The sequence below is a fragment of the Sciurus vulgaris genome (genome assembly GCF_902686455.1).
Source record: "Sciurus vulgaris genome assembly, chromosome: 12".
Classification (NCBI taxonomy): domain Eukaryota; kingdom Metazoa; phylum Chordata; class Mammalia; order Rodentia; family Sciuridae; genus Sciurus; species Sciurus vulgaris.
Window position 1 is genome coordinate 100257080 of NC_136473.1, and position 25769 is coordinate 100282848.

Below are 25769 nucleotides of genomic sequence, written 5' to 3' on the forward strand. Positions count from 1 at the left end.
TTAAAGCCCTTTTATAGCACATGTTATTTAGAGGGCATCATTTTAAAATTAGGTCCTTGTTAAAACCCCTCAGAGCGACATTAATTACCTTAGCCAGAGTCAGTTCTGCTCTGCGGCAGTGCCTTGCTTTAGGATGGGAAGATCTGAGAACCTCCAGGCAGAGGGAAGGTATGGGGAGTGCCGAGGATCCCGGGAAGCGCTCGAGGGCTCTGGATGTGCTGAAACCACCCTTCCCCCACCAATGCCTCTTGCCAAGTTCGCTTTCGAACTTGAGCATCTTTCCAGGGAAATGTAACCCATATGTCTCTGATTCACTGGCGCTCCATTTGTAAAGGGAAGGGCCAGGAAGCGCAACTTGACGTCACAGTGCGTCTTTTTTCTTAGAAGGAGAAGTGCTGGCTTTGCTAACTGGAAGAAAGGGAAGCCCTGGAATTCTGCAAGTATCTGAAAAGCACAGCCACAGAAGAATGGCACACTCTGCCGCCTGACCCTGCGTGGGATCACTGGCAGGGCTGGGAAGATTCTTTCCTGGGTCTGCTGCCAGCTCACTCAGCAGTCTGTCAGATGGCTTCTCCACCAAGGACGCCAAGGACGTGGGGAATGTCAAGCTCCTGCCTGGCCTGGAAGCAAATCTGCAAGCCCTCCCGTGGGCGAGGCTGAGTTATCATTCTGGCAAGAGGTAGGCGAGGTTCAGATTCACCTCCCTCAGTGGGGACAGGGTGAAACGGAAGTACAGTGCGCACACACCGCTCTTGCTTCTAGAAACGAGGAAATATGGATGTCCCAAACCAGGGTGTATTTTTCTGACTTTCAATCATACATGTACTCTCTTAGACCTTATAATCAAAAGTTGGCTCCAGAACAGAGAGAGCTTTTGCCTGTTAGTGGTCGGAGTGTGAGGGTGGCATCCCATAGCTCCTTGGGAAGACTAAAGTGCAGATATCCAAGCATCAAAATTTCCCCACAGAACCTCATTTATGCTACTAATTTCCATTAGGAATAGAGAAAGATGTTGACTGCCATCATGTGTATCTTCTTTTATTTAAAAATACCACTGTTTTCTGAAAGAAAATGAAGATACATAACGGATGGACTCCAACCTTCAAACTAATAATGACAGCAAATGCATTCTTTTCATTGACAGAGGATGATCGATGATGAGCCACAGTCAGACTGGAATCTGGTGGCTCTGGTGTCGAGGAAATGGCAGCTTTGGACCCATCCTCCTGGTGCTGGCCGTGGGATGAGGGTGGTAGCAGCTCGGGCCTCAGGAAAACACCCCTTCCCACCCTCCCCTTACCTGGATGGCTGCAATGTGCTCCTTTAAAACTCTTAGGTCAGCAACGGCAGTGCTGTGCTCACAGTGAAGCCCAAAGCTCTACCACGGCTCACAAGGTCACACGTGACTTCTGCCACCCACGGCTGTCTCCTATTCACTTCCATTCTGCTCCGGGAGCCCTGCTGGTTTGCTCCCACCATAGGGAGACGGCCCTGAAATACTCCTCTCCAGATCCTCCCGAGGCCACTTCTTCACCTTCTCTAGGTCTTCACACAAGGGGCCTGGCCTCACCCCTCTATATAACCCAGCACATAGTACGCCCCATGACCCTCCCTTCTCCCACGCTCTGCTCTGACACCAGGAGGGCCCAGGCACTGACCCACCCAACCCACCCATTTTGTTCCTGACTCCATTTGCCTCCTGAACTTTTTTTCTTTCTACAGCTGACTTGGAAACCAGGAAAATTAGGTCTGATTGATAAGCATCTTTACGACAAGGAATTGAACACCTCCCCACCCCCACAAGTAATGATGAGTCTCATAGAACAGATCACCCCAGGAGGAGATTGCTCCCCCGAGAGGAAGCAATGGGCTCACAATGGAACTGTGGCTGACCTTCTAAGCAAGAGCAGCCATCCACTATGGTAACTGAATCACCCCTCAGGCCATGATGGCTTTCCTGGAGCTTCACAGAGCCTGTCCTGAGATAACAACCCACCAGACCACGGCCTGACCTAGGTGACCTCCTCCGCCAGTTATCCAAAATCCCCAGTCATGCCAGGTCCCAACCCTTGCCTTATTCTCATTTTCTATAAAACCTCAAAGTTCCTGTTAGACCCTAGAAGATAGATCTTAGATCATTGAACCTCTTTATCCATTCTCCTCAGTGTGGCCACACCCATTAAAGCTCTTTCCCTCCATTTCAGGACCGCTCATCTCTTTGATTGGCATATTGGGATGGGTGGCTGAGCCTGATTTGTCGGGACTCCTGAAACCGAGGCTTTTGCCCTAAAACTTTGGTAACCTTATTGTCTTTTCACAAGTTCATTATTTATTATTTTATTGCTTCCCTCCCCCAACTAGAGGAGAATGAACTCCACCAGATAAGAGTTTTGGGGCCCATCTGGTGCATTGTTGCCAAGTTCCTGGGAGTGGGCCTGACACAAAGTAGGTGCTCAATATATGTGTGAAGGTATCAGTTATTAAACAACATGAGAAGGAGGATAAAAAAAATCACTAACCCAAATTCAGCTCTAGGACTCAGTTCACATTGCTAACATGCCTACCTCGTGAAAGATATTTAGTCCAAGAAGGGGGACAATCAGACCCTAGAGGAAGAAAGCGGCCCCAGCAGGGAACCTGAGTCGCTCATCAGGCACCCCGAGCATCTCTCTGCTCTAGCTAGGCTGCCCCTTGAATACAAATATTGGAAGCCTCAGAAGGGGCGGGTGCCAATGTCTGTGCCGCCCACCCCAGTCCCTCCAGCCCCCAGGCCTCACCTGCTTTGTCTATCCAGGCCCGGTAGCCATTCAGTTCCCGCTCAATCTGCTGCTGACGCCGCAGTTTCATGAATGCTCTTCGGTTCTCCACTCTCTCTCTCTCTTTGGCAAATTCCCTGTGGACAAGAAGGGTGAGATTCACCGGGTGGGTGAGCAGGTATTTCTATACACTCCACATCCATGCCCCCTCATCGCAAGCTGCAATGTGATCTTCTTTAAGGCTTAAACAGGAGTCAGCTTCATTGAGCCTCACACAGGAGACCTGCCCCGGTTGGTGACATTACCAATCAGGACCAACACCCTCTGCTTGCTCTATTTTGAAAGGGTCTTTCTTAGCCGTGTGACAAACTGGGTTTAAAAATACCATATTCCATCTCCTCAGCTAGATGGGAGCCCTTGGCCCTCCCAAGGGCACAGGTGTCCTTGATATTTTTGATAACAACATTGACTGACTGGTATTATGATGACCCAGTCCTGTGTGAAGTTTCTCTCAACCCTTAACTCATTTCATCCTCACAAGCATCCTCCGAAGTAGGAACTATTACAATTTCCACTTAACAGATGCAGAAGCCATAACTTAGGTGAAGTAACTTGCTGGACTTTGAACTTTAACCATAATGCTGTGCTACGGCTGATGTCCAGTATGCTGTGGTGCTCAATAAGGGATGCCCCTGAAGACCAATGGCACTGGTGACCTGAAGAGCTAAAGGGTAGAAGGGGTCAATGTCATTCTTCATGCCCGACCTATCTGCCTAGCCAGCAGCATTTCCATAGGCTACTTTATCTTTCCATATGCACGTGTCTTGGTTTTTCAGCTAAGTTCTGGGGAAATTCAGAAAGGCTTGACAGGAGCTAACATTGTAAGACCTTGCAAAAGGAGAATTGCAGTAGCCTAGGACCAGGAAAACACAATCACCCTTGAGCATCTAGGGTGAGCATTGGGACCAGCATTTTCATTGTCCAGCTCAGAAAGTTGAATCTAAAAGGAGTCAAGTGGCCCTTTGGGAGGGTAAGTGTCCAAGGCCACAGAGTCACAGAGAGGGACCAGGATACTCAGATCTTCTAAATTCCATCTTCTTTTTACCCTATCACCCCTTCCTCCCCAGCCTTCTCTCCCTCTATAGAACAAAGCACAAATGCTAAATGTGGCCTCCAAAGTCCTCCGTAGGCCGAGCCCGACCTTTCTCTTCAAACCTGATCCACCATTTCTATCCATGCCTCGCTGGCCTGCAGCCCACCAGGGCCACGCTCTGACCAGAGCACATTTCCCAAACTGAGGCATGGGCTGTCCAGCCCCACTCTGCCTGGAATCCCTTCTTACCTGCCTGAGTCTGTCAAAACTCAAGGCCAGGTTGAAATGCTGCCTCTTCTATTTAGCACCCCCACCCCACCACCCATCTCTTGCCTCCATTCCAGCTCTCTGACCTAATAGTGAGACCCTTACTGTGGTCAGTTGCACATGGGACTCTCCCCCTTACAATGGGAATACTATACCTTCTGTATCTTACTCAACTTTCTATGTTCCTGGACTAGAATAGGGCTACACATAGCATAATTTTTAAATTATTATTATTAGAAGCATTCAGGCTGATGAGGGGTGCACATTGACAGCTCTGCTCTGGTTCTCAAGAAGCATTCTGTCTCTGCACTGACCCAAGGATGTCAACAAGGAAGATGTAACTGGGTATGTCTCCTAGTCTTTGCTAAGCTCTGCAACCACCTCCACAGGACTGGCCTGTGAAGCATGCAGCGTATCACCTCAGTCTGAACCCTAGAACACCACTGTCACCTGATTTCTGCTGGGCTAGGCCAAGGAACCCTAGTCTAGCCCTCCCTGGGTATTTGGAAGTTTCCTGGCCCCAGGACTCACCAGCTGGGTTCCCTGGTCCCTCCAACCTGGCCTCCTAGCTGGTACACACACGTCCAGATCCCCAAAGATGTGGCTGGACTTTTGTTACTTTTGTTAGAAGATTCTAAGCTGAGAGGAACAAATCGAAGATGATGTTCCACTGGGGGTCAGCTCCTGTACCTCTGAAAAGGAGGAAGGACTCTGTGGGGGCCCTTTATCATGTTTATTAAGGGGCTTTCTCAGCTTTGTTCTTTCACTGGGAGTAGAAAGTCTGGCACTGGGTCATTCTCCTGCTCTTGTTGCCCCTCCCTCTTTAATCGTTCATTCCCACAGCTGATCCCCCTGACTAGTCTGCAGACTCCATGAGGCCAAGCAGAGCCTGCATGAAGTCACATCCCATCTGGGACTTAAGGAGTTTAACCCACCACCTGCTATTACAGGTGATTCCATAGCACATAAAATAGCCATCAAAAGCTAATGTCCTTAGGACACATTTTAAAACTTTTAATTTGTAAGTCATTTTCATGTAAATTATTTCATTTATATTTACAAAAACCCTGGAGATTCGAAGGTTGCTCGCCCAAGATCATCTAGTAAGTCGGAGGCAGAGCCAGAATTCAAGCTAATGCCAACTCCAGGTCCGTGCAGTTTGCACAGTGCCTCAGCTGGCTCCCCTGCATTCCAGGGGTCAGCCTTTGAAATCTCAAAAGAGACTGTTTCAGCCCAAAATTGATGAAAATAAGAAAATCAGGTCTTTTTTTGTTTGTTTGCTTGTTTTTTGTTTTTTTGTTGTTGTTAAAAAGGAGCATTTCATTGAAACAGCAGGAAAAAATGAAACCAGTTTTCTGTGTTGGGTTAATAAGACCTAGAAAAAGTTTCATAGCATTATTCAAGTTATTGATATATTGCTTGATTTTGTGCCCACATCAGAGTCACCGTTTATGCATATGCATATCATATTCTGGAGAAAACAAGGGCAAGCAGGATTCAGCTCCATTACATGCTGAAAATAAGAATATTCTAGATTTCACATGTCCTGAGTATACAGATGGCCAGACCTGGGGAAGGAAAGCCTGTAACCTTCTTCTTCCTTCTTCCTGACCAGAATCCTGGGGGTTATTCAGATGATGATGCTTTTGCAAAGATAGAATGTGTGACCTTGACCTTACTTAGTAACCAGAGGACCACTGCCAAAATCCCTACTAAATTTGCAATCTCAGAGTGGCCCTCTGAATATCTCAATGCAGCCAATTCCCTTGGATCAAGCGATAGAAAGTAGAAGCATATTCACGTAACCCAAGGCTTCCTGGCCCTGGCCTTGGGCTAGGGTAAGAGGGCATACAACAAGCTTCTTGTCATTTGCTCCATCCAGTGCTTCTACCCTCCCCACCAGAGGTAACAGAATTCAATGTGGGACGTGTCTAGACTTCGGAATTCCAAACATGCAGAACAAAAATACAACCCCATATGATGCAGCAGAAGCATCACCAGATCTATTCTCAGTACAAGGTATTCAGGTAACCCCTGCTGCTAATAAACTGGATAGCAGCTCGGGTTTCTCATCAGTCAGACCTGACCTTAGAGAAATATAGAAACCAGAGGTAGGGGCACATCTGCTCTAGGAATCCTTACTGGATTCCTATAAGAGTGTATAATGACAAAAATCCACATCGTGTCTCATTGTGGATACTGCTCCTTACCCAACTGTTATCCATAATTTCAGGCCACTCTCCCACTCTAGTCCGGTCCCTTGGGAGGATTGCTTGGAGCTCCCCTCAAGATGTAGCATGAAAGAAAGGTGAGCGGGCTGGTAAGTCTGGACCCTCTTCCGGTCACCACAAACGTACACCAAGTTAGGGTTTCTACATTTCAGTTTCAGGATCTAAGAAGACCCATCTCCTCACACTGCATGATTGAGCAGTTTTCTTCTTTCCTCCCAGTTACTGAATTTACATTTGTGACTGCTTTTGTTTTCCAGCAGTTTACATGAGTACCACAAATTGTAAAAATCAACTTTCCACACAGAGCCAGTTCTATACTATACACAATAAAATGAAGCAGAAGAATTACACAGACAATCCCCAACAAGGTAAAATGCACCAGACGTTTATCATACATGTCTACAGAGATGAAGGCAGAGAAGGTAGAGTTTTTTAAAATCATGTTTAGATGGATATGAAAATTGATGTCTCTGTTATCAATTTAGGGACTCATAAAGGAGTCCCTGCCACAGATAATTCTAGTGGTTAATCTGTGTATTAATGAGTGACTGGTTCTAGACCATAGGGTGATGACGGGAGGGGCTTTGGTCATTCACGTTTCTAGAATTTGTCATGATGTTGCTAACTCTTGGGGATGAGAAGAGAGGTTTGCTCGGGTCTGAGATCCACACATCACAGAGCACCTGGACGGGTATCTCTACATTTGTCTAGTGAGGAAGATGTTCTGGAAGGTCGGCTGTGGCAAGAAGCCCTCTGGAGGAGGACTGCTTGGCTTCTGCAGCCGCTAGCTCCAGAGTGCTCCTCCTGATTCAGTGCAGCCAGGGATTCTGTTTACCCATGCAGAGGCCCTTGGTGCTGTCATGGCAACCACAAGGATGACAAAGCCCGCCAGGATGGGCTGGCCTGTGTGACTCAAAGATCTGTTTACCCACACTCCTGTACACACTTGCACGCTTCATCACACACACATTGGCAGAGACACACACGATCACACTGGAACCCTAAAAGCATATGTGGGCAGACTATGCCAGGCACGCAAATTGCCACATGGTCATGTTCCTATTAATCTTCAGAGGCCGTTATATTCAGAGGGCTCTGCTACCCACAAGGGAAACTTGCCAATGTGCTTGTAAGATCTTTGCTTCAGGAGGAAGGAATTTGGGTTGGACATCAAGAAAACCCTCTTCAAATCTAAGAGTTCTGAAGCTCACACAGAAATGGGGGAAGTCAGATGAGCAACTGTGTTGGCTGTGGTCTAATTTTGGTCCATCAGAAAGTGGGCTGGGGGCAAGGGGCAAGACATTTCAGTGTTCTCGTGAGTCAGGGAACCTTTTCTCCCAGTTTTCAGAAAAGCAAACAGCCCCAGAGAAGGTAAACCCCTTACTGAAGGTCACACAGCTCAGCAAGATGGCAGTTATTTAACCTTATCCCTTGACTTGTTCCAGAAAGGATTTGAAGAGACTTAAAGGTCCAAAGAGAACCTAGCCTTCTAGATTCCATTTGGCGATGACTCCAATAAGCAGGTGAGTGTCCAGGTGAGTGAAAGCTGCAAGCACCAGGCACTGTGTCATCCCCGTCTTTCTTCCTCATAGAAGACCTGGGCGGGGCCCCTCCTATAAGCAGAAACCCTTCCCCGAGTGGTGAAAGCAAGCAAATGGCCCCTCATGGAGTTCTGTGTCCAACCCCAACTCCTTCATCCTGTAGCCATAGCTATGAAAGAAAGGCCATGAGCCTTACAGACCAGGACACCAGGCAGGGAGCACATGCAGAATGGCATGACCTGTCCAAGCCCAGCCTTTCACATGCAGGTACCCTAAGCCACACGGTGAGGTCAACGAGCTTGCCAGTCCAAGGTCTACGGCCTGTGGCCACTGACTGCAGCATCACTGAGATCTCCCAGCTCCAAAACCAGTGCTGTCCCTCATCTTCATGGCATTTCAGTTACAAGCACTCAGAGTCAGAATCTTTTAGGAACTCAGGGAACGAATGGTCTTTTTTCCTTCTAATATTGAGATCGCATTTGAGTTGACACAGGGAGAAAAGGCCTGGCAAAGCAGCATTAAAGGGATAATGAAGGAGCTGGAATGTGTGTCTTTTTGCCTTTGGACCATGAAGCTGGTATAATCCCTAGTGCTGAAGCATAATGGCTTAAAGTTCCAAAGGTTGGGTTTGGATCCTAGCTCTACCATGGTGTGATTAGGGCAAATTCTTAACCTCGGTCTCTGTAAAATCAGAATAAATACCATTCCTATCTCAAAGGGTTATTGGGAAGATTGAATAATAGGAAGAGCAACAAATGGCATCTAGCACATCATAGGTGCACCGAGTGACTCTTCTAAGTATTACTGACATTTCTGAGACTGTATGAACATAGGTGTCCTGTTAACAAGACCACCTCTTTGTTTGTTCCACTTCCAAAACATAATTTATGAGTGCCAACAACATGGTAGGCATGCCTTCAGAATATGGAGAGACAGCGGTGGATATACAAGCAAAATCCCTGCTTCCATCTAGCTTTCATTACCATGCAGGAGAAAGACAATAAACAAGAAAATAAGTATGGTAAGCAGTGTGTTGAATACTAACAGACGCTCAAGAAGTGCAGAGAGTACGGGGGCGGGCTGGAATTTTGGGTTGAGTGGCCAGGGAAGTCTTCCGAGAAGATCAGAAAGACAGAGCTTGGGGAGGTGAAGTCATGAAGGTGTCTGGGGAGGGGCGCTCCAGGCGAGGTGACAGCCAGGGCAGTGCTGTGGGGCAGGAAATTTGGAAGAAGATTTTTAAAAACAGAAAAGAACCAACATGGCTGGAGTGGACTGAATAACTGGAAGATGAATGAGATGAGGTCAGAGTGGGTAACAGGCCAGGGGAGGACTAGATCACACAGGACCTTAAAAATCTCTATTTCACCAGCTGGAACGACTGGGAACCCATTAGTGGAGCTGTAGCACAGGAGTCACAGGACTTGAAGTTGAGAGGGAACTAATAGGAACAGAAGCAGGGAGAACTTGCAGGTTGTGTCCAGATGGGGGTGGCCTTGGACAGAGAGGTAGGAGTGGGGCTACTGAGAAATATTGGGATTATGGGCACCTTGAACATGGAATGCAAGAGATGAGTCAAAGATGACTCCAGGGTTTCAGCTACCACAACTGGAAGGATGGAATTAAGTTAATGGAGATGGAGAGACACTGGGCAGAGCAGGTTTTGGGGTGGGGGAAGATCAGGAATTCAGCTGCATATGTAAGTCAGCTGGGGATCCTAACATATTCGTATTAAAGACCAGTATGCCCAACAGCACCAATTCCCTGCTAGCCACACGAGACGTGCCAACTTCTCCAAAGATTATCTGCTGAGAATGAAAGAGAGCCAGCCTAGATTCCCTACTACCCTTCCCACTCCCCTGCAAGCATGTGCTAGAAAGACGTTAACGATTTTTCAGCAAAACATAATCAAGAAATTGTTGTTGCTATCATGGCAAATAAAATTCAATACAACACAAAACCCACAAACATTCCTGAATGCTGCTTTGCTCATTTCAAGCGTCTCACGGTTCCTCTCCACTCGCATGATGATCAAGGAATAGCGTGTGCTATTATATTATACAAATGGCGAGTCCTCACATGGCTATCCTTAAAACCTTTTAAGAAGGGAACTAGGGGGCCACATTTTTATCCCTATTTTGCAGATCAGAAAAATAAAGGCCAAGGGAACACTGAAAGACAAGTCAGGGAGCAGAAAGACCAAGCTCTGAAGTAGAATCCAGATCTCCCCACTGTTTAATTACGCACCAGCCTGTGCCACCTCGGTTTGGCACACAGATACTACGGAGGCATGAACTGAAAGCACACATGTCGCTTCCTCTCTTATACACATATAATAGTGTATGTTTCAGTCACAATATTTCAGCGGGTTCAAAGCCCTGTGGTGCAGGAAGAATGAGCCATGGGGAAGTAAGAGCATTTTCTATTCTTCTTTTTCCCCCACCCACACCCCCCACAGCACTCTAATTACAGTATGAAAGAGGCATCTTGACAGAGAACAAATGGCTGTGTTCTTTGAAGAGACACATTTCGCACTCCTCTTAGGAGCCACTGCAAGCAGTTCCCTCCCCAAAAGCTTTGGAGGTGCCAGAGGAGCGGGTGGGTGCGGTTGTGTTCAAGGGAGCGACTGAGAGTTTATTACCAGGTTGGCCAATATGCGTTTGCCACTGTGTGGGTGTGTATATGCAGCCCTTTATAAAAAGCTTTGGATTTCCCAGAATCCTTTGCTCGACATCCCCACATAATTTAAACATTAAAGGTTCCTCTCAGGAAGATTCATCAGATGGTTCCTCATCAGAGATTCTTCCTCATGAAATCAAGCCTTTCCTGTGCTTTGGGGTGAACAAGCGGAACTCGAGATCCAAAGCTGATGGAAAGAGAATTGTGGAGACAGAGGGGAGATCTGAGGAAGGGGAAGAGAGTTTGAAGACCAGGCATGGGCTTCGGTGTGGGATGTGAGCTCACCCCACAGGGTGGCTGACCTGGCCTTTTGACCCCCATCGCTTTTAAAGAGTAGGATTAAATGGGAAGGTGTGTAGTGCAGCGTTCATTCACACATCCATTCGTTCATATCTTCCGGGTGTATTAGAAAGTTCCTCAAATTTAATTCCATTTCTCAGACAGGAAATCAAGGCTTAGAACAGCACCTACACTTGTCCAAATCACTCAGTCTGTATTATGAAAGACACCTCAACCATTTCCAGGCCTTGTGTGGGTCCATTTATTCATTGGTGGACCCCATGATGCTCTTGTTCATTGTAACAGAACTGGTAATAACTGGTCTAACAGACTGGCTGCTCCACACGTTTGCTGAGGAAATGGTACCCAGCAACAGGTGACCACCAGGCACAGAGCAGTTTCAGAACCTAGAAGAGGAGAGGATAGGAGTGGGACACATGCCCGGTGCTTCCCCCCCGCCACAAACAAACAAGCTAGCCCCATTACAGGCTCCTCTTGAAGACATACGGGTCCAGGGTGCCCAGAATCCACAGGGATAGAGAGTGCCATGACTCTTTTTGATTCTAGTTACTTCTTCCAAGAGAGGCTTCTTCTATCAGGCTTCCATGAGACCTGTGGTTTGCTTCTTAATCTCCTGTGCTCTTCTTGACACTGGAGTACCTCAGGGCCAGCCTTGGGTTCTCTCTCTGGCCACGTTCTCCTTCTCGGTGATCTCACTCAAGCCCAAGGATCCACACCATCTCTATGCTAAAGACCAGCAAATGTGTGTCTCTAGTTCCAATTCACCATCATCTATGCCTACTTGAACGTCAGCAGGCATCTCGAGCTTAGCTTCTCCCACCTCAGGAAAAAACACCACGCCAGTCAGAGTCATTTCCATTTCTTGCCTTTTTTTTCATCCCAATATCAATCAAATCATAAGTAATTCCAGGCACTTCCACCAACTTCTTCACAACTTCACTGCTATTCACCTAGACCGAGTTTCTATGGTCTCTTGCCCAGCTGCTTTCTACCTTCAACAGATTCCAAAAAACTCCTTCACCAAATTCCCGTTTCCACCCTTGTCCCAATCTCCCTATTTCCCTCATAATATAAAAGCAGGGGTAACTTTTAAAATAGTTTCAAGCCATGTTAGCTCACTGTTTAAGACTCTCTTCCCTGCTTCCCACTGTAAAAATCCAAACTCTCTACAAGACCCTCTGTGGATCTGATCCTTCTCGCGTTCTTCTTTCCTGGTCACAAAATCAAAATTAATAATCACCCTATCTGTCATGCCCTACTCCACCAACCTGTTTTATTTCATTACTATTTATTTAAAACTACCCAAACCTCCTTGTTTACAAGGTACAGAAGTTCTAGCTTTGTAAGGGTCACTGATAAGTAAGTGGATAAGCACAAGAACTAGAAATGGATGAGGCACGGCCCCTTCGAGTACAGGGAACTACTAGGTTTTGTCCTCCTACAAGAATGTGAGCTACATGACCAAAGGGTTTCTTCTGCATGTTCACCATGGTGTCCTCGGTGTCCAGAATAGTGCCTATGCTTAGAAGGAGCTCAGCCAGTACTTTCTGAATGAATGAAAAAAGGTAACATTTAGAATCACATTTTTTTGTTCTCCAGAAGTTACCAGTGTGAGTTATGGCTACTATAGATCTTTTCTACTGGTAAGATGATCAATCTCACTGCCTCCAAGAATTTATTCTCAACCAGACCAATCTGGAAACAAGTTCTGTGTCTTCTCTTTGACATTTATATAAACTTTCAAAACCATTCCAAAGATATAAAGCGTCACCACAGTAGAAAATTCTTTATGCAGCCTAAATATTTCTGCAATAATTGAGACTTTATTCTTCTGTGGTCTCACTACAATTGATGTTTATCATCCCTTATTTAGAAGTCTTTCTTAAATTGAAGGCATATAATAAATCTCCAACTTCTGTCTTACAGTTAACTTCAGTTCTTCGCTGAAATACAATTAATTATTACCTCATTGAAAATGTCACTGCTTATTAGAGACAAATGCTACAGAAGCAGAGGTGAGGTACAAGCAAAGATATTCTCCTCCTGAATGGCAAGCATGTGGTAGATATCAGTGTCAGAACCACTGTAGATGTTAGGGGTTAAGACATATCTAGTTGTATATTTATTGTTATGAAGTCCCCATTGAAAAGCAAGGACTTCATAACAATAAATACAACTAGAGTTATGAAATGTCATGAGAGAGAATTAAACAGATGTAGTAAAAAAGAAACATATTTGAATTTGATGCTGAATACTGGAGACTGTTTGACTCTTTCTCGATTGTAACTGCTTCCCACCTTTAGAAGAAACTATTTTCACCTAGGTCTTTGGTGTGAGGATTTCCTCCAGAGAAGACTCTCCAGAGTTTGGAGCCATGGGCACTGGCCATGTGAATGAATGCACCAGGGAGAAAGCTGCCAGCTTGAACCTTAATCCCCGCCCCAATGGAGACTTCCAAACTCTTCCAAGGTTCTGAACAAAACCCACTCTTATGTCTTTTTGGCCAACCGGAGATCTGTTCCTCACAGAGCAGTGGTTACTCTAAATATGTTCCGTGGACCAGTGCTCATCTGCAAACTATTTCCAACTGTGTGTTATGATCAGATAAATTCAGGACTGCAAAGTACCCAGGCACTTCTATAACAATCCAACAGACATTTTATAGCTATTGAATATAAGAATAAAAATTAGGGGGCTGTGTTTTATATCTCTTTGTGTTTTTTTTTTTATTTTTCTGGTAATTTATTTCAGAACGGATGTATTTCCACAAAACAATCAACACACACTAGAATGGAGACTTTAAAAAGTGATTCTTCATCAGAGAGTTGAGAGGCACTGTCTGGAGCAAAAACTAATTCTGAACAGCTAGAAGATGTGCACTGGGACTGTCATAGTGATCAACACTACTTTATGTTTTGGTGTACCAGAAACCCTGCTAAATGTTTTGCAAGTAATCTCATTTAATTTTCACAAAGCACAAAATACATATTAACTCATTATTTTAAAAAGGCTAAAGGATGTTTGAAAACCTGTTCAAGTTCATTTAACTAGGCAGTGGCAGAGCCCAGCCAGTTAGAAGCTGGGAGACCCCTACCACCTGTCGCCTTAGAATTATATGGGTAACATTTTGCCACAGCTTTCCTATGTATTTTTCCCTTCTTTCTTTCTCTGTGCCTCCTCCCCTGTGTTTTATCCATGTATGCCTTCTTTTCTGCTTCTTGTCCCCCAAGATGTACTAGGTTGAAAGGATAAAACCTGAGGTAAGGATAGCCTCTGAGCTGCCTATAGAAAGTCTCATCTTCAACCTACTCTGAGAAGCGGAGGAATGAAGCTATAAAAAGGCATTAAATTCACATTCTCATCATATCCAGGAAACAGGACATTTTATTGCCCTTATACTACCAAACCATAGTTACTAGAAATGAATTTCCATTAATAGCACTAATTCTCAATAGCATAAATAGTAGCTGTATTCTTTCACAAGTAAACGTGTTCTGTAATAAACATTGATCTTGACCTCTTTGTTTTTTTCCAGTACTGGAGATTAAACCCAGGGTACCTTAGCACTGAGCTACATCCATAGTCCTATTTAGTTTGAGACAGGACCTCACTAAGTTGCTCGGACTGGCCTTAAATTCATAATCCTCCTGCCTCAATCTTCCAAGCAGCTAGGGTTATAGGCCTTTACATTAGACATCTTGCATTCAAACAGCATCATGGATTCTAAATTCAAAATATTACTTTGTGACCAAAGGATGAATCAGACATAACCTTCCTATGTTCATTTATGAATATACAGCCAGTGAAACTCCACATCATGTACAACCACAAGAATGGGATCCTAATTAGAATAAGTTATACTCCATGTATGTATAATATGTCAAAATGCTCTTTTGTCATATCTAAAAAAAACAAATAAAAAAATACTTGTTCTTATCTTAAAACATATCTGTAAACATTGAATACATGTGGCTACATCTGAAGTTATGTAAATGAACATGTAATACATATATACATACACATACATATATCCAGAGCCCTAATTATAGGAAAACTGACCCCTAACGGTATATGCTATTTTTTCCAGAGGTTTACCTATTTCTTTATTTATGTCTGAAATTTACCCACTCCTTTCCAATAAGTGACTGACTTGTTTGTAGTAATGCCTCCTTCCTGAGAGGCTAGTAAATATAGGCTTACTTCTGATGAAGTAACTAGGTAGGATCTGGCTACATAATTCTGTTTAATTGTGAAGTAGTTACTATATATTTTTACCCAGTGCTGCTAAGAAAATGGTTATATTTTACAGAGGATCTGCAAAGTCAAGGAACCAACTTCTGGCAGAGTGATTCTCTGGTGTTCCAAAATCCCTTTCACACAAAATATCCACGTGCTAATAAATTATAACAAGCATACTAATTAATGCATTCCCACACTTATAGAAAAGTGAAAGAAATCTCCCAGGTTAAAAAAAAACAGATATACATTGTATAAATATTTTCTCTATCTGTGTCTTATTTGTATTTGTTTTCTTAAGGGGCATCTTTGGATGAACTGAAATTTATTTTGACAAAGTCCAATTTATGTGTTGTTTTGGTTTCATTATTTGTGCATTTTGTATTCTGTCCAAGAAATATTTTTCTAGTCTTCAAAGATATTCTTAAATTAATTTTGATCTAGAGAGAGAGAGAGAGTGGTCTCAAGTTCCTTTTTCTCCCATATGAATAAACAGTAGATTTAGCAAAAATTTTAAAGGGACTTTTCTTCCCCCATTGGGTATGTACTTGTCAAACCCCAACCACCCACACATCCGAGGGGCTCTCTGCCCTAGACCACAGAGCTATTACTCTATCCCTACACCAATACCATATTATCCTCATCAGAGTAGCATTATGATAAATCTTAAAATTAAGTTCTGCAAATCCTTCAACTTCATTCTTTTTCAAGATTATTCTGGCTTCCCTAAAGCCTTTGCGTTTTCATATCAATTTTTGAACCATTTCATCTATTTCTTCAAATTAGCTTGTGAGAATTCTGATAAGGATCACACTGAATCTGCCTATCTACATAGGGGTAATGTGTCTTAATGTGATGTTTCAATTCATTAGGATGGCGTGTCTCTCCATCTTTTAGGACTTTTTAAATTTCAGTAATATTCTATAGTTTTCTGTACCGAGGCCTGCATATCTTTGTCAGGTTTATTCCTAGGGAATTTGATTGTTACTTTTTGAATTTTTAAAATTCACTTTTAGTTCATTTAAATTGAAACTGAATCTGATCACTGCAAGTATATATAAAACAAATATTTTTTGTGCAGTGAACTTATATCCTGTGGCCTTGCTAAATTCACTTACCAACTCTAGTAATTTTCAGAACCTACCATTGGGTTTACAAAACATACAATCACGTCATCTGAAAAAAAAAAAAAAGTTTTATTTCCTCCTTTCCAATTTATGTGCCTTTGTCCCTTTTCCTTGCCTTATTAAAATGACTCAGATTTACATAACAATGTTGAAAAGAAGTGACAAAAATCAAAGTTCTTGCAATTTCCAGATTATAGGGGCAAAGGAATATTTCATAATATTTCAACATCAAGTATGATGCTAGTGGTGGATTTTTAAATAGATGTCCTTTTGTCAGACTGAGAAAGTTCCCTTCTATTATTGATTTACTGTGAGTTTTTGCTATACAGGAACAGTGTGTTAAATTCTTTTGGAGCATGTGTTGAAATGTTAAGCTTTTTTCCTTATATATTGCTGATGTGGCATGTTACGTTGACTGGTTTTCAAATGCTACACTCACTTTTTTTACATTCATGCATTAAACATCACTTGCTATTGATGTATTGTCCTATATTCTGCCAGATTTGATTGCTAATATTTTGTTATGAAAGTTTGAATCTATGTTCATGATAGGTATCATTTTGTAGTTTTCTTATGAAATACGTGTCAGGTTTAACTACTGAGGTTATGCTGGCCACATCAAACGAGTTGGGGAGTGCCAACTACCTCCACACCTCAAGACTTTGTGACTGGTCAGTATCACTTCTTCCTTGATGTGTGCTCTAATCCATGGGTAAAACAATGTGGCTTGGCGTTTTCCTTGTGGAAAAGTTTTAGATTAGGAATTTAATGAATCTGAGTCTATTTAGATTTTTCAGTTACTTGTGTCAGTTTTGGCAACTTATGTTTTCAAGGAACTTGCATTTTATATAAGCCATTGAATTTATTGGAACAAAGTTATTCATGACATACCCTGATTATATTTTTTGTTGATATGTAGTGATTACCCCCTTGTACCCCTGATTTGGAAAATGTGTGTGTGTGTGTGTGTGTGTGTTAATTCAAATCTCTAAGATAAGTTATATAGCTTTGAAGACAGCACTAAAGAAAATGTCAATGAATAGGGATGTATCTGTATATACACATATACATAGATATGTATTTATATTTGAAAAAGGAACAAAGGCAATATAATGGAGCAAGGATGATATATAAATATTATATATATATATACATTTTAAAATGCAGCAAAGAAAGGAAAAATAAAAGGGATGTTATATATGATGAAGATCTTAAATAAGTTATAATTTCATAATAAAGAAATGATAAATGAAGAGGAAATATTTGAAAAAATAATACCTGAATTTTCTAGAACTACTGAAATGTTCAGATAAATATCATAAGTGCAATACATGTAAAAGCAGAATAAAAAATCCATATTATAACCACTTGAATAAAACTACATTATACCAAATACAAAGTCTTTAAAGGAGTCCAAGAGTCAAAATATATACACATACTAGATATAGCTTCTCAATGTATGTGTATGTACACACATAGAAATATACATATGTATATATACATGTGTATATATACATATAGTCACATGTATGTGTGTGTAAGACAGACACACAGATACACAGACACACAACACACACACACACACACACAAATGTAGAAAATCCAAATTGACCAAAAATCTTCTGTAATTAATAGCTAGTTATAGAGAGGTTGTAGGACACAAGCCTACTTTACAGAAGTTAATTGCTTTCCCATATACCACCAATTAGCAAATGAAATTTGAAATTAAAAACAATACCACTTATATCAGCATTCAGAAAATTAAACACTTGGGTAATTTATTGGCACAAATCTGTATGAAATCTATGAAGAAAATTCATGATGAAAACTCTATGTGATAAATAAAATCAATCGAAATAAATGAAGAGATTTACTAACTAAATAAATGGAGAAATTTCCTAACCATGTTTGTGGAGAGGAAGATTCAATATTGTCAATATCTCAGCTCTTTCAAACTTAATCCACAGAGATTGACATAATCTGGATCGGAATCCCTAGAAGTAGTTTTATGGACATTGACAAATTGATTCCAAAATTTACATGGTAAAGCAACAGACCTCAAATAACCAATATAAAGCTGAAGGAGAACAAAGGACTAACTTCAAGACTTACGGAAATCTATGTTGATCAAGAAAATGTAGTACTGGTAAACAACGAATAGATCAGTGGGGTAGGTCAGACAATCCAGAAACAGACCCACATGCAGACAGGCAGCAGATCTCTGACAAAGGATCACAAGCAATGTAATGGAGCAAGGATGATGCTTTTAACAAATTGCACTGGAACTGGACTTCTATATGCAAGAAAATCAATCTAGACATGCACCTTACACCTTCATAAAAGTTAACTTAAAATGGATCATTGATGCTGTGGCTTGAATGTTTGTATCCCTTCCAAAATTCATGTTGAAACTTAAACCCCAATGCAACAGTGTCAAGAGGTAGGGCCATGGGGTCATTAGGAGGTGATTAGGCCATTAGGGCTCTATCCTCACAAATAGGCTTAGAAAGGTTACAAAAGCTTTACAGGGTACTAGCTAGGCTGTGTTTGTCCTTCCATCTCTTTGGCTGGGTGAGAACATATTTATCCCTCTTGGGCTTGTGTGAGGATGTAGAAGCAAGATACCATCTTAGAAGAAGAGATCTTTCACTGGACAAAAAATCTATTGGCACCTTGACCTTGAACTTCCCATCCTCCATAATAGAAATAAAGTGATACTATTCATAAACTACCCAGTCTTTGGTATAGCAGCACAAACGTAATAAGACACAGACTTCAATGTGAAGGGCAAAACTATAAAACCTCTAGATGACAACACAAGAGTAAGTCCAGGCAGCCTTGGGTATGGTGATATTTTTTTGATAAACACCAAAAGCATGATTCACAAAACAAAAACAAAAACAAAAACAAACTGATATGGTGGACTTCATTAAAAGTAAAAGCCCAAACTCTGAAAAAGACAATATCGAATATCAAAAGAAGGAGAAGACAAGTCACAGACTGGGAAACACTTCTGATGAAGGCCTGTTATCCAAAATATACAAGCAACTTTTAAAACTCATTAAAAAACAGCCAAATTAAAAAGTATTCTTAATAGACACCTCACCAAAGATACGCAGATGGCAAACAGGTTATGAAAAGAAGTTCTACATCACATGTCATGAGGAAACGCAAATTGTAACAGGGAAATATCCCTGCACACCTATGAGAATGGTCAAAATCTGGAATATTGACCACATTAAATACTGGTGAGGATGTAGAGTGACAGTAACTCCCACTCATTGCTGGTGGGACTATGAAACTGTATAGCCACTTTGAAATGCAGCTTGGCAGTTAATAAACTTATGTCCACACAAAACCCTGCACATGGATGTTTACTGCTGCTGCATTCATAATTGCTAAGCCTTGGAAGCAAATAAGATGTCCTTCAGTAGATGAATGGATTAAAAACTGTGGTACATCCAGACCACAGCACTAAAAAGAAATGAGCCATTATTCAGCACTAAAAAGAAATGAGCTATTAAGCCATGAAAAGACATGGCAGAGCATTACATGCATATTACTAAGTGAAAGAAGCCAATCTGAAAAGGCAGTTCGATTGTAGCATGTCCCCCTGAAACTCATGTTGAAATTGGACTGCCACTGTGGCAGTATTGGGAGGGGCATGTAAGAGGTGACTAGGTCATTAGGAGGAATTAATACTTTCTTGAAAGGACTGGGTTAATTCCTGTAGTGGTGAGTTCACTTTCCTAAGAAGTGGGTTAGTTACTGCAAGAATGGGTTGTTTTCAAGCACCCCTGCCCAACTTGGGACACGCCCACTTGCTCTTCAGCTCTCTGCTGTGAGGACACAGCATAAGGCCTCTGCCAGGGGCAACCACCTGCCTTAGGGCTTCCAGTTTCTTCCCTTTATAAATTACCTACTCCCAGGTGTTCTGTTACAGAAACAAAAAAATGAAAGATGGCTGCTTACTATATGGTTTCGACTATCTGATATTCTAGAAAAGAAAAACCACATGGCCAGTAAAATATCAGTGACTGCCAGTTTTGGGAGGAATAACAGGCAGGGAGGTGAGAATATTTAAAAGTATATTAAGAGGATCTTTCACCATGATCAAGTGGAATTTTACTCCTGGGAGGCAAGGATGGTTTGACAGTCACAAATTAGTGAACGTGATATGTGTTATATGAACAGAATGGAAATCATATTTCAGTAGACACAGAAGTAGCATTTGACAAAATTCATTATTTCATGATAAAAACTCTCAAAATATTAGGCATAAAAGGAATATACTTCAACATAGTAAAAACCATATATGCTAAGCCCCATAGTTAACATCATACTCAATGGCAAAAAGCCAAAAACTCTTCTTTGAGATCAGAAACAAGACAAAGATACACACTCTCCCACTCACCACTTCCATTCAAAGTAGTGCTGGACAAAAACTTTTACCACAGCAAGCGGGCATGAGAAAGAAACAAGAGGCATCCAGACTGGAAAGAACGACACTGTCTTCATTCGCAGATGACGTGATCTGTGATCTCGTATTCAGAAAACTCAAGATCAACAACGGTAACAAACTTGTTAGAAATCACAAAGAAAGTTACAACATATAAAACCAACTTATAAAAATCACCACTTGACCCAGCTATCCCACTCCTCGGTTTTATTCTCAAAGGACTTAAAATCAGCATACTACAGTGACACAGCCACAGTAATGTTTATAGCAGCTCAACCCAATAGCTAAATGATGGAACCAACCTAGGTGTCCTTCAACAGATGAATGGATAAAGAAAATATGTGTGTGTGTGTGTGTGTGTGTGTGTGTATACACATATATATACACAATGGAATATTACTCAGTTTTAAAGAAGAATGAAATTATGGCATTTGCTGGTAAATGAAGTTGGAGAATATCATGCTAACAAGCAAAATAAGCCAAATTCAAAGGCTAAATGTTTTCTGATATACGGATGCCAATTCACAATGGGGGAAAACTAGGGAAGAACAGAGTTACTTTAGATTAGGTAGAGGGGAGTGAAGGGAGAGGAGGGGTATGGGGGTAGGAAGGATAGTAGAGTGAAACAGACATTATTACCTTATGTACATATATGAAGGCATAACCTATGTGATCCTACAATAGGTACAATCAGAAAAATGAGAAATTAGACTCCATTTATGTATGAGTTATCAAAATGCATAAAAGCATTCTACTGTCATATGTAACTAATTAGAATAAAAAATTAAATAAAAGAAAAATCAGTAGCATTTCTATACACTATCAATAAGCTATCTGAAAAAGAAATCAAGAAACCAATTCCATTTATAATAGCATCCCCAAATACTTAGGAATAAATTTAACCAAAGAAGTGAAAGTTCGACACATTGAACACTATAAAACTCTGATGAAAGAAACTGAAGGAAATACAAATAAAAGAACGATATCCTGTTTTCATGGATTACAAGAGGTAATGCTGTTAAAATGTCCATACTACCCAAAGCAACCTAAAGCTTAGTGCAATCTCCATAAAAATTCTCATAACATTTCTTACACAAATGAAACAACCCTGGCCACAAAAGAACCCTAAAGAATTCTGTAGCAAAAGAGCAAAGCATCACATTACCTGATTTCAAAGTTATAAACTTATAATTACCAAAACAGCACGGTAGCTGGGTCACAATGCATGTGCCTGTAATCCCAGGTACTCAGGAGGCCAACATAAGAGGATCGCTTGAGACCAGAACTTGTGAGCCAACTGGGGCAACATAGTAAGACCGGTCTCAAAAAACAAAACAAAAAAATCCATCACAGTACTAGCAAAAAACAGACATACAGGCCAGTGGATGAGAATATAGAGCCCAGAAATAAATCTACACACTTAGAATCAATTGATCCTTAACAAAACACATCAGGGGAAGGACAGTCTCTTCACCAAATAGTGCTGGGAAAAAATGGATATTCATATGAAGAATGAAATTGGACCCTCATCTCACTACGTGCCAAAATCAACCAAAAGGATAAAAGACATAAATCTATGACTTGATACTATAAAATTACTAGAAGAAAACAGGAAACGTATTGGTCTAGACAAATGTGTATTTTGGCTATGACCCCAAAAGCACCAAAAAAAAAAAAAAAAAACCCAAAATACAAAAATGACATTGCATCAAACTAAAAAAGTTTCTGGACAGCAAAGGAAACAATCACCAGCAGGAAGAAATGACCTATAGAATAGGAGAAAATGTTTGCAAACTATGACAAAGGGTTAACATCCAAAATACATAAGAACTCCACTCAATAGCAAGCAAACAAATAACCTGATAAAACACTGGACAAAACCTAGAGAGACATTTTTCCAAGGAAGCCATACAAACGACCCACAGGAGTATAAAAAATTCTCAAGGTTACTAATCATCAGGGAAATGCAAACTAAAAATCACGATCACACCTGTTGAAATAGCCATTGTCAAAAAGACAAAAGGTAACAAGTATCGGTGAGGATGGGGGAAAAGGTGACCCTTGCATGCCCTTGGTGGGAATATGAATCAGTATAGCCATCATGGAAACAGTATTGAGGTTCCTCAAAAATTAAAAATACAACTACCAGATAGCTAGCAATCCCATTACTGAATATATACCTAAAGGGAATGAAATTAGTTTATTAAAAAGAGACTTCTTCATCCCCATGTTCACTGCAGCCTTATTCACAATAGCCAAAATGTGTTATCACCAAGTGTCCCTCAGGAAGAGCAGATAAGAAAATGTGGTATACAGACCAGAGACTACTACTCAGACTTACAAAAGAGGAAATTCTGTCAGTTGTGACAACATGGAAGAACGCTGAGGACATCATGCTACATAAATATAACCTAAGCACAGAAAGAAATAATACACAATCTCACTTTCATGTGGAATCTAAAAGAGCTGAACTCCTGGAAGCAGACAGAATAGTGATTGGCATAGGCTGGAGCAGGGGGGTGATATTGGTAAAGGGAACAAAATTTCCGTTAAGTGTGATATTTAAAAGATCTATTGTACAGCATGGGACAAGTAGATACTAAATACTCTTACCACAAATAAGCATGTGAGGTGACAGATATCTTAATTAGTTTGATTTAATCATGTTGCAATGTATGCATATACCAAAACATCACCTTGCACACTGTAAATATATACGTTTGGTCAATTATATCTTAATGAAGCTGGAAGGTGCAGCTGTGGGCATTATCTTTTAGAGTTAAACCTGCACACGCACTATGACCCCAGAAACCCACTTCCAGAATCTTCCTGGCAGCATCAGTTGCATTAGCCAAAAGCTAAAAGGGGAGAATGAATCAATAACTTGTGATACTTGGAATTCGACATAGCAATAAAAGTGAATGAACCAACATGTATAAAAATAAACACGTTATGAATCATGTAACATTCAAACAATGATAAATTGTGTGGGGAACCATCCCTAGGTGGTAAAACTAAATGAAAAGCAAAGGGCTCAAACAAGGCCCTGGAGGGGAAAGAGGACAGAGGTGGCTGGAGAGAGGCCACTAGCTCCACGGGTATCATCCCTTCCACATCACTGCAAAGCTCTGGATATTCATTTCGATTTTGCCTGTAGTGCATACCTGGTACAAACTATACATAAAACTCGATTTTTCTCTGGTATACATGAAATCTTTCAGACAAAAGTTTGTTTTGTAAGTCAATGAACCACAGTCATGAAAACACAGTGCTTCATGGTTGAAAGTTTAGCTACACCGAATAAGAGAAAAAGCAAAGGACCAGAAGAAGAGCTGGTTTCAAGTCCAACCTGGGCATCTCCCAATGAGATGATTCTACATAAAAAAGTCTCAGTTTCTTTCCTTACAAAATGGGGAAAATAATTTCTCTTGAAGTTATAGCAGAGATAAAACAATAAAACATACCAAAGTGCTCTGGAATCTCTAATAAACCATATACTATCAGAGATTAACATAAGGGCCCTAAAATCACAAACAGGACATAATTTTTCTTCCTGTCCATGAAATCATGCCTCTTGGCTGTACCCCCTACAGTCGCACCAACACCCCTTCTTTCAGAAGTCCTAGGACCAGCAGTCAGAACCCAATCTTATTTCCCCTCTCCACCTGCAGATGCGAACCTCACAAGACTCAGCAATCTCTTATTCCCCTAAGTAGACCCATAAACCACCTTCTCAAAGGGCCAAGTCTGAGCTGGCTGAGGGGTGGGCTGGACAAGCCCAAAGAAGCCTGGTGACAAGCATCCCCAGGCCATTGAAATTTGTAAACACAAACCAGACTTTTTAAGGGAGATATGAATCTTGCCCAGAGTGCCCCAGAGCACCAACAATCATAGACTGGGAAAATCCCAGAAGATTGAGAAGCCTGCTGAGAAAGTGCCACCTGTTCTTACCCTGCCCAGGTTCTTGCTGCCCCACCCACTCCAGGGTCTCGGCTCCCAGCTGGCCCCTGGAGGTTAGATAGCACCTTACTCCTGTCAACATAAGCCCTTCTGTGCCCAAAACAACCACCTCTTGAAATCTGTGAGATAAGGGGAGTTTAATGAACATCCCCCTCCATCCCAAGTTCCCAACATGTCAATTACTTTTCTCTCACCAGAGTGACAATAAAAGGCATGCAGATTGTTCCGATAGGTATAGCAATAAAAATTGGCATCGCTAGTCACCAAGGTCCTCCATCTGTCTTTGAGGCAAGCTGGAGGGAAATCCAGAAGCTCGATACAGCATCTTATTAGGAATCTCTCTGCCCTTCACTCAGAGCCTGATTCCCAAATCCGTCCAAGCGGGCACTTCTCCACATGAGCGTCCTGGGAGCACCCGCCTTGGCCTGGTCACTGAGCACGCCTACTCCCTGGGTTAGGAGGCTTGTAATTCCTAACACCAGACTCCACAGGTCCAACCCAAATGAAGCCCAACGTTAGTCACATTTGACTGCTCCCAGGAAGTGAAACTTCAGAGTTAGGATGCGGGAAACGGACGTGGGCGTGAAGAACATGAAGAAGTTCGTGTTATATAAGATACAAAACAACTGGGGTACAAATGAGTAAGCTTTGAGAAACCAGGGATAAAGGAACCCTGGGATGTAGGTGAATTGTTCCAAAAAGTCCCCTAGACAAAACTTTGGGAGCGTCCCTTAAAAGGTCTAGTCATGTTTTCCCCAGACTTAAGAGGTACCTGGCTTATAGGAGAAACTTTGTGTTTATGGAGTAAGACCAGGACTGAGAACACGGCAGTCTGAGCACTGTGGACCGCCAGGTGCCGTGGCACGTGCCTGCAACCCCAGCTACTCAGGAGGCCGAGGCAGGAGGATCGAGTCTGAAGCCAGCCTGGGCAACTTGGTGAGAGCCTCTCTCAAAATACAAAATGCAGAGACGAGGGGTGGAGCTCAGTGGCAAAGTGCTGGCCTCGCACAGGCAAGGCCTGGTTCAATCTCTGGTAATGAGGGAAAAAAAAAAAGAAAGAAATATTAGAAAAAGAAAAAAGTATTATAAAAGACCTGGGACCCTTCTAGAATAAAGAGGAGGT

The 25769-nt window shown here is 41.9% G+C and overlaps 1 protein-coding gene across 4 annotated transcripts in view; it reads right to left on the reverse strand.

Moving 5' to 3' along the window:
* Window positions 1-25769, reverse strand: part of CACNA1E (calcium voltage-gated channel subunit alpha1 E) — a 439155-nt gene that overhangs the window by 88582 nt on the left and 324804 nt on the right. For all 4 annotated transcript variants that reach the window (XM_079106943.1, XM_079106942.1, XM_079106940.1 and 1 more), the window contains one exon: window positions 2778-2893. In XM_079106943.1, the coding sequence (XP_078963069.1) occupies window positions 2778-2893 (116 nt within the window). The remainder of the gene's footprint in view (window positions 1-2777; window positions 2894-25769) is intronic.